Source organism: Eutrigla gurnardus (genome assembly GCF_963514095.1).
Source record: "Eutrigla gurnardus genome assembly, chromosome: 1".
Classification (NCBI taxonomy): domain Eukaryota; kingdom Metazoa; phylum Chordata; class Actinopteri; order Perciformes; family Triglidae; genus Eutrigla; species Eutrigla gurnardus.
In genome coordinates, this window is record NC_139915.1 from 34,556,720 (window position 1) to 34,566,805 (window position 10,086).

Here is a 10,086-nt window from a genome sequence, read left to right on the forward strand (position 1 = left end):
GGCATGGCTTCTGATTTTGACCAGTTAACAGTATAACCAGATACCTCTGAGAACAGATTTATAACTGAACAAATTTCTGGGACAGAGGATTCAGGGTTACTAGATATCAATAACACATCATCTGCATACAACAGGAGCTTGTGCTCTTCTTGACCCGCCTGAACACCCCGTATATTTGAGTTAGCCCATAGGGCTATGGCCAGGGGTTCAAGAAATATGGCGAAGATTAGAGGTGATAAAGGCGATCCTTGTCGAACACCACGATTTAGTCTGATTTGAGGTGACATAATCCCATTAGTTAAGACTGTGGCTGATGGGTCAGAGTACATTAATTCCACCCACTTCCTAAATATTGGACCAAATCCAAATTTTTCTAGCGTATGAAACAAAAAAGGAAACTCCACTTTATCAAACGCCTTTTCTGCGTCTAATGAAAAGGCAACTGTTGGTGTGTCATAATTTCTTGTCATCCACATAATGTGTTACAGTCTTCGAAGGTTGTCTGCAGAGCTCCTACCCCGCATAAACCCCACCTGATCCTGATGAATGAGAAATGGGACCACTTCTTCCAATCTAGTTGTTAAGATTTTGGCGAGAATTTTCTCATCCACATTAATCAAAGATATAGGGCGATAATTAGCACACTGCTGTGGATCTCTTCCCTTTTTATGCAGTAGTGTAATAACTGCTTCCCTCATGCTTTCAGGTAACCTACCTCTTTGAAACGCATCTCGATATACGACTAGTAATCTAGGGGCAAGATCATCTATGAATTTCTGATAGAAATCTACTGAAAACCCATCGTTTCCAGGGGCCTTTCCTATCCTGAGGCTTCTGATTGCTTTTTTAATTTCATCTATGGAGATATCACCCTCCAAAAGTGCTCTCCCATCCTGTGTTAGCGTAGGAATTTCAATTGAGGAAAAAAAACTTTCTAATTTGTTTTTGTCTGTCCCACCCTGAGACGTATACAGTTCTTGATAGAATTCGCTAAAGGTAGTATTTATGTCTCTTTTGTTCGTAATAAGATTATTGTCTTTATCAAAAATCGATGGAATAACATTTTGAGATTGTATTTGTTTTACTCTGTGTGCCAGTACTTTACCAGCTCGCTCTCCCTGCTCAAAATATTTCTGCCTGGTACAGAAAAGGGCAAATTCGGTTTTCCTGTTCAGTATGTCATTTAATTCACATTTAAGTTCGTTCAGTTTACCCCACGTATCAGAGTCTTGTCGCTCCGTGTGTTGTTTTTCAAGCTTTTTGATGTCTTGCTCTAATTTGAATAACCTTTGACTTTCTGCTTTTTTTATAAAGGAACTTCTTTGAATAATACGCCCCCTCAGAAAGGACTTGAAAGCATCCCACATTACCCCATGGTCTTCTATAGAGCCTTCATTATGCTCCCAGAATTCCTGCATCTCAGATTTAATAAAGTTGCAATTTTCTTCCCTGTTCAGCATAGAGTTGTTAAAACGCCATCTCATGCTTTTTTCTGCTCTATCTAGAGGATGGAGGACTATATCTCCATCGAACCAACAGATCACTGTTGCGAGCGTCAGAGAGAAAATGGAAGAAATCGGGACAGCAAGAGGACCTTGCTCACTACCACCTCCTCCTCTCCGACTTCACCTCAACCGTTTCGGCAGCTAAATCTGCCTTCTACCTGGCAAAGATCAACTCTTCTGCCTCCAACCCCAGGAAACTCTTCTCCATGTTCTCTTCCCTCCTCACCCCTCCTACCCCTCCCCCTCCTTCCTCCCTTACTGCCGACGACTTTGCAACTTACTTTACCAAGAAAGTAAATGACATCAGCTCCTCATTCACGCCTATTCCCTCCCAGAAGACATCTCCCCCAACTCTCAACTCGGATGGTCTTACCAGCTTTAGCCCCCTCACCTCTGAAGACGTTCACGCACTAGTTACATCTAACCGTGCCACCACCTGCTCCCTTGACCCGATTCCCTCCTCTCTTCTCCAGGACATCTCACACGACATCTTGCCATTCCTCACCACCCTGATCAACTCCTCCCTCACCTCTGGTGTCATTCCAGCGGATTTTAAGACCGCTATCGTGAAGCCTCTCCTTAAAAAACCCACCCTAGACGCTACTGACATCCAAAGCTACAGACCTGTATCTCTTCTTTCATTCCTCTCTAAAACCTTGGAACGTGCCGCCTACAACCAACTGTCATCCTATCTCTCGCGGAAGAACCTCCTAGACCCTAACCAATCAGGATTCAGGACTGCCCACTCCACTGAGACGGCCCTCCTCACGGTGACCGAGTCCCTGCAAGACGCCAAAACATCATCCAACTTCTCCTTGACCTATCTGCTGCATTCGACACAGTCAACCACCAAATTCTCCTCTCCACTCTGGCTGAACTTGGCATATCCGACTCTGCTCTCACCTGGTTTACATCATACCTGACAAACCGCACCTTTCAGGTCACATGGAATGGCTCTATGTCCAAACCCTGCTCTCTGGACACAGGTGTCCCTCAAGGCTCAGTATTAGGACCGCTTCTGTTCTCACTATACACCAGATCACTAGGCTCTGTTATCACATCGCATGGATTCTCCTACCATTGCTACGCTGATGACACCCAGCTGTTCCTCTCTTTTCCCCCGTCCTCTGACGCTCACATTGCAACTCGCATCTCGGACTGTCTGGCTGACATCTCTGTCTGGACAACTGCACATCACCTCAAGCTTAACCTGAATAAAACCGAACTCCTCTTCATTCCAGGGAAAGACTGCCCTCGCATGGACCTGTCGGTCACTGTCGAGGGCATCACAGTATTACCTTCCTCAACTGCGAGGAACCTGGGTGTAATCCTCGATGACCAACTATCCTGCACCCCCAACATCAATGCTGTGGCCCGATCCTGCAGATTTGCCCTCTACAATATCCGCAGGATTCGGACCTTCCTCACAAAGGATGCAACGCAGCTCTTGGTCCAAGCACTGGTCATCTCCCGCCTTGACTACTGCAACTCTCTCCTGGCCGGACTCCCGGCCTATGCGATTAAACCATTGCAGTGTATCCAGAACGCTGCAGCACGCCTGATCTTCAATCTACCCAAATTCTCCCATGTGACCCCCCTCCTCCGTGACCTCCACTGGCTCCCTGTTGCAGCACGCATCCAATTCAAGACGATGACACTGGCCTTCAGGGCCATCAATGGAACGGCACCTGTCTACCTTCAAACACTGGTCAAACCTCATGCCCCGAAGCGAGCACTTCGCTCCTCTACTTCAGCTGGCCGGCTGGTACCACCATCCCTGAAATCAAACAAATGTCGCTCAGCAAAGTCCAGACTCTTCTCTGTTCTGGCGCCTCAATGGTGGAACGAACTCCCGACCAATATCAGGACAGCAGAGTCATTTGCCATCTTCCGAAAAAGGCTCAAGACTCACCTGTTCAGACTTCACCTCGACTCTACATAGCATGACCCACTAACACCCTCCCTCGACACCCCCCCCACACAAAAAAAAAATAAAAAATAAAAAAAAAACTCTTACCTATAGCACTCTGATCGTAGCACTGTTGCTCTTGAAGTACTACTTTACTCAGATGAGGACCTAACACTTGTTCTATTTTTAGCTCTTACTGCATCAGCAATGATACGTCGTGGTTTCTTTGTTTCCTTCTTTTGACAAATGTACTTATTGTAAGTCGCTTTGGACAAAAGCGTCTGCTAAATGACCTAAATGTAAATGTAAATATCCACTGGTGCATGGTCCGATAGCACTATATTTCCAATTGTAGAATTCAGCACCTGGCTGACCATATCACGGGATAATAGAAAGTAATCTATCCTAGAGTAACTTGAGTGGGGATGTGAAAAAAAAGTAAAGTCCTTTTCATTTGGATGCAATACTCTCCAAATATCAACAAGACCCAACTCTTCTGACAAGACATCTATTGCCATAACACCAGCAGTGTTAGTCTGAGTAGATTGATAAGTTTTATCCATTATTAAATCCCTCACTTGATTAAAATCCCCTCCAATAATTATATTATTGTTCCCCATATTTCTAATTAGGTTACAGACTTCGTGAAAAAAATCTGGGTTAACAGAATTAGGACCATAAATATTAGCAATAGTCATCCTTTGACCCTCTAAAGTGACATCCAATATAACCCATCTACCTTCCTTATGTGAGACATGTTTATGTATTTGGCAGTCTATATTTTTCCTTATCAAAATACTCACTCCTCTTTTTCTCGAGGAAAATGTACTATGATATTCCTGTCCAACCCATTCTCTTTTGAGTTTTGCTGCTTCCTCATCGTTAAGATGGGTTTCTTGAATGAGGGCTATATCAGCCTTTTTTTGCTTTAGGTATGTGAGGATTTTTTTTCTTTTGACCACGTTATTGCACCCTGATATATTCCAAGTTACAATTTTAAAGAGCACCATATTGCTCTGCTAATATATTATCATACAACCATCCTGTTATATAATGTCCCACTGTCTTGGTTGCCCCTCCTCTGATATAATACGTTTTCAGGAATACAGAAATACAAATATTACAGCTATATCTCCATGAGACACCTAGGGTTACACACCAAACAAACAAATACAAACTTAGGAACACACTGCAACAGCAGCCTACTAACATGTTACTTTCCAACATCAAACCTTCCTTTAAGGTTCCCTCAGCTGCACCTCCAAGGCCAGCCAACTCTACATTCCCCCTGTGTTTTAAGTAGCCTATTGAAACAAACTTTGAGTCTGTTATAAAACTTGACTGAACCACTGCATCATAATCCACCATAGATTTACAAAGTGACTGAAAGCTTAAATTTACAGGTGTGTTATTCAGTGATAACTATATGAGAGACAAGGAGCAACGACAACGGAAAAAGGTCTGTGCGCGCTCCCTCATATTAAGAAAGAAAAGAAGATATATCTTACCACTCTGACCTCATGCCATATGACACTTAAAAAAAATAAAGGCCAATGATCAGAAATATTACCAGTCATTCATCCGGAAATAACTCCGCACCTGTTGCTCAGATATTGTCCTCGGTCCGGGTAGGAGGGGGGAGGAAAAAAAAAAAAAAAGAGAGAGCGAGGGAAGAAACTCCGCTCAGTTTTTGTCCACATAAATAATTGCTCCCTGCTCCATCCATAGCTTCCATGGGAATAATCTTATCCCCAAAGTCTCTGTCCACATCCATGTAAATATCTCTCACGATCAGTTCAATATTCGCAGCGTATTTTCGGCATTATTTTCATGCATAGTCGGTGTCGCGCTCTTCTCCTCCACTGGCCCCCGTCGTCCCCTCACCTCCGTGGTGGGTGAGAAATGCTTTGGCATCGGCCGCAGATGAGAACTCGTACCGCCGCTTGTCCAGTGAAAAAGTCATTGTTGCTGGGTATCGGAAGGCATAATCCACATTACGCTTGCGGAGAATTCGTCTCACCTCCTCGTATTTTTTGCGTTTCTCCTGTATCTCCTGAGCATAGTCTTGGAAGAAAAAAATCCTCGTGCCGTTCCATGTGACTTGCTTCTTCTTTCTCGCCGCCGTTAACACGGCAGCCTTGGCTTTGTCCCGCAGGAACCGGACAATGATGTGTCTTGGCCTGGCGTTTTCTCCAGGTCGGGGGCCGACCCGGTGGATCCTGTCAACTTCATACCAGTCGTCGACATCAATATTCAGTGCCTCCGATAGCAGTGTTTTCATAAAGCCATCCCAGTCGCGACCCTCCATTCCTTCTTTCACACCCACGATGCGTATGTTTTGACGCCGGGAGAAACCTTCCAGCGCTGTTATTTTCTCCTTCAGTACGTGATTCTGCCTCTCTAGGTCATTCACCACCGGGGCCCTTTTTGCCTCTTCATCCTCCAGCTTAGATATTCTCGATTCTGCCTCGGTAATTCTGCTGCCCAGGCTTTTCACTGTTTCGTTCACCGCCTCTACTCCTCTTTTTACTCCCGAGACTTCCGCAGCTAGGCTCACGAGGATATTCTTGATACCCTGCAGTTCAGTCATCACGGTTGTGGCGTCTTGTGGAGATGAGTCCGCCATCTTAGTTGTATCCGCCGTCTCCTCTGTGTTTTTGTTACGTTGATTTTGAGAGGCGTTACGAGTAAAATAATGACTTTCTACCGACATATTTCTTTGGGGTTGCTGTTTCGCCACCGGTATACGTACGTTTGCAAATCGTATTTATGAATAAATGGGGAAATTAGCTAAGCTGGCTCGGCCCACTTCTCCTATGCAGCCATGGGCGCGTCACCCACCGGAAGTCTGGCCTATTTTTTTTTTAAGTCTGCCGGTCAGCCGGCGCCGCGGCTATCTGACTTTTTTTTTCTAAGTCAGAGATGCAGGCCTGGCCAATCAGAGGCCACTCAGGCCAGTAGCATGTGAGGAGGACAAGGCGATTGGTTTGTTTTGATTAACACCCGCCCCAACAGTCCGTATCAACCACACAGACAGCGTGCGGAGGAAGGGGTGTGTGTGACACTGATGCTGCAGTCGCGGTGTGTGTGTAGCGAGTGCCGAGCAGAGAGGGAGAGTCGAGGCTACTGTAAACCATGGACCCCAACCCCCCGGGTAAAAAAAAGAAAGAAAAGGCGGTGCCGAGAGGGAGAGAGAGAAAAAAAGAAAGGCGCTGGAGGAGGATGCGGCCAAATGCCGTAAACTGACAAATTTATTCAGGCACCCGCCCCCCCCCCCCCCCCCCCCCCCCCAGCCAAGATACCTCTGCAAGTAAGTTATGTAAAAAAAAAACAACAACAACAACAAAAACACTGGTTCTTGAGGTCCAGGGACCTGGGTCCTTGAGGCTGTACACTTTTACACAGTAGGCTATAGGTCCTGGCCATGAAATTAAACAAGCCACTTTTTTATTTACTGTTATCATTCCATTATTATGTATATGAATACAAGGGCACATTAAGTGAGACATAGGCTACACTATCTTACTGTATGAACTATAGTGTATGGAAAAACACTGTAAGCATATGTTTGCTATTCAAAGGTGGTGATGGTGATGACACAAGTCCTGCTGGTACTTCAGGAGAAGCCAGTGCAGAGCAGTTGGCAGAAGGTACAGAATCATTTCTAGAGCAACAACATGCAAGTTGCAGACATAACACCAACAGGCACTGCCATTTGACATAAATGGCTCTCATTTGTAATACGGTAATAGCTGCCATTCTATTAAGCACTAGTGGGGTTGAATTTTGCTGTCTGTTGCTGACTTGCTGTTATGTATCCCAGCCCTATATTAGAATATGAGTCAATATTATGTGATTGCTTAGGAACTATACTCTCGGACTGTATTATACATTGCGTCTATCAGTGTGTGCATGTTCTGTGAACATGTATTCAAAGGCTGTCCCCTCATAGCTGATTAATTGTTTGATTTGGACTTTGTTGTCTTTGTTTATTAGGTTATATTGTAGGCTACACATAAAAATTATGCCAAAGAGGCAGTTGACATTCCACATGATATGATGTTTAAGTAACCTTGGCACTGCGTTAAACCTTTATTCTCTTCTAGTAAGTGTGTTAGTGGATTTTGCTGAGGATTGTTGTGTTACTGTATTTTACCAGCCCGGCCCCAAACACAAAAGTTACTGTATATTCCTAACTTAGTTTGTACATAGGTCCCATATTTGAACTTCTATTTGGAATGCAGTGTGTGTGTGTGTGTGTGTGTGTGTGTTCGTGCGTGCGTGCATGTGCGTGTACATGCGTGTCAATGCATGTAGGTGTGGGCTTGAACGTGCGCGTGTGGGCAAGGCCAGGGTGGCCTGGTTACATGACTGACTCCTGGCCTGAAAAAGTCTCCCAGTCCGCCCCATGGAACAGGTAGTAGCTGTTTGTGTGGTTAGACTGCAGCGTTTCTCTCCGCCTCCTGTTGATCACATCTACTTCCCCAACGAGGCGCGGCTCATCTGGAACCAGCCTCATATATTCATGTGAAGACTGAAGCCCTTGCTGTCTGTGATCACCTGTCGACGGCGGCCTGAGGTAAGCTGACGACAGCCGATGGGAACTTGTGATGACTGATATGTGGGCTGCTTGTGGCTCCGTGATGCGGATCACGTTGGTGCTGGTTTACCGGAGACCTGTTCTTGTGTAACGCTGGCTGGATGTGTGGAGATACCATGAAGTACACACGTCCTGTACTCAAGTAGAAGTACGCATACTTGTGTTCAAAAATACTCTGGTGAAAGTAGAAGTACTGGTTCTACTTCTTTACTCAAGTCAAAGTGTAAAAGTACTGGCTCTGACATCAGGAAGTAAAAAGTATCACTATGAAGGACAATTCTACTGGCTGTTTGTTGACAAGACCAACTGAAACTCTCGTCAAATTAATGAGAAAGTAAATAATCGTTGATTCCCCTCAAATGTATTAAAACTAAAGTAACAAGCCTGTTTTGAAAATGTGATGAGTAGAAAGTACAAATATGAGTTGTTAAATGTTAAATGTGATTTAGGAAGGAAGACGAGCTCTTCTTGTCCTGGTTCTTGTTTGCTTGTTTACTCCGTCGGCTGCATAGCTGTGAAGTTATCCAGTTCACCAGCCGTTTGTGCTTTTGACTCACATCTAGAAAACTGGGCTCATGTGGGACACGCCTGATCTCCAGTCCCTTTATTTCCTGTTCCAACTAAATCTAGTCATCAGGACGGTTACTAGGTTTAGACTGAAATGACACAGCTTCAAGGGGGCGGGGTCACAGAAAAGGGGCAGGGCTAATGTCAATCAGAAGCTGTCAGTGACGTATAGGATTCTGACTAAATGAATGTTGAGGATATAAATCAGTCATAAATAATCATCAAATCATGTTTGTGATTCATTCAAGCAACAAAATATGCATCGAGTTGTTGGAATGTGTTTTGGTTTGTTGGTCTCTAGTCGTCCCACTTTCTCAAATCTGATGCTAATGTGGGACAGCATGCTTTGGGTCATCTGGGACAGTCATGGAAGCTCTCTAAACGGGGAAAGGTGCATTCAGGGACTTCCTGAATCAAACCAGGAAGGAGAAACTACCTGCAGATGTCAGACAGGGCTTCATGGCAAATACAGTCGGTCCCGGTCTAAACACTGATTGTCTAGATAACTAGTACATACTCAGCTAGCTCTATAGCTAGCAACATTAGCCTGCCAACTAGCCCAGTTAACTCCTTGGTCTCATGCTGGTAGACAATGTTCTGTTCTCTCGCTCTCTCTATCGGATTCATGAAGCTTAACTAGTGAGAATCTGAAATCTAAATGTATTGTATCAGGATGCAGGAGCAGAGACCAGACTCCCCTGGACCTGGACCTGGTCCCAGCTGTGTGTCCATGAAGAGTGACTCGTCTATGGATTACCCTCTTCATTTTAAAGCTGAACAAGCTGCTGATGGAAGGTAAGAACTGAACCTGGACTCTCCTTAGAGGATGAATCAGGTCTAGACCTGCCCCCTTAAACAGTAACTCAGAGTCCACCAGCCCTGAATCCTGCAACCCGTCAGGTCTTCTGAGCCACGATGATGTGAGAGAGTGACAGTGTCGTGTTTCACTGAAACTCTCACAGAAAGGACCAATTAAATGGTTTTTAACTGGGATTAAACTACAAAATAATAAATATACAATCAAACCTTAAACAGACAGTGAGGAGAAAACCTTCTGAAAGAAAAGACTCATAGACGCCGAGAAACCTTAAGAGTTAGAGAGAAGCTAACTTGGCTAACACGAAGGCTAATGACAAAGAAGAGTAGCGGGGAGGCTAAGCTAAGCTAAGAACAAAAAGACTCCAAACCAACAGACACCAAACTCGAGCACCGTCTTCCTCTCACTCAAGGGAGGTTGTAGAGTAGTAAAGTAAGACACTTTATATCCAGCAAACTCTTATTTTAGGTGTTAAGGTAACTGATAATGCCCGAGGACGTGTCTATTATCAGGAGGTAATGGACTACGTGGAGGCCAGAACCGTCCGATGCCCAGTGGAGAGTTAGCAACCAAAATGTAAAGTTTTTTAAGAGTCATAACTCCGTTTTCCCATCATTGTCACCCCATACAGTTCTAATGCAACGGAAACGTTGTCCACTGCTCCTAGTGTGAGTGTAGCACTAAGACG

General features: G+C 44.7%; 2 protein-coding genes across 2 annotated transcripts in view; both read left to right on the forward strand.

Moving 5' to 3' along the window:
* LOC311015290 (uncharacterized protein) overlaps positions 1–10,086 on the forward strand; it is a gene marked incomplete at its 5' end in the record, with an annotated part of 152,915 nt that overhangs the window by 104,669 nt on the left and 38,160 nt on the right. The window lies entirely within an intron of this gene.
* LOC311015324 (uncharacterized protein) overlaps positions 7,896–10,086 on the forward strand; it is a gene marked incomplete at its 3' end in the record, with an annotated part of 558,532 nt that continues 556,341 nt past the window's right edge. Inside the window, exons 1-2 of the mRNA XM_084012477.1 lie at positions 7,896–7,993; positions 9,254–9,376. Of these exons, the coding sequence (XP_083868603.1) occupies positions 9,255–9,376 (122 nt within the window). The 5' untranslated portion in view covers positions 7,896–7,993; position 9,254. The remainder of the gene's footprint in view (positions 7,994–9,253; positions 9,377–10,086) is intronic.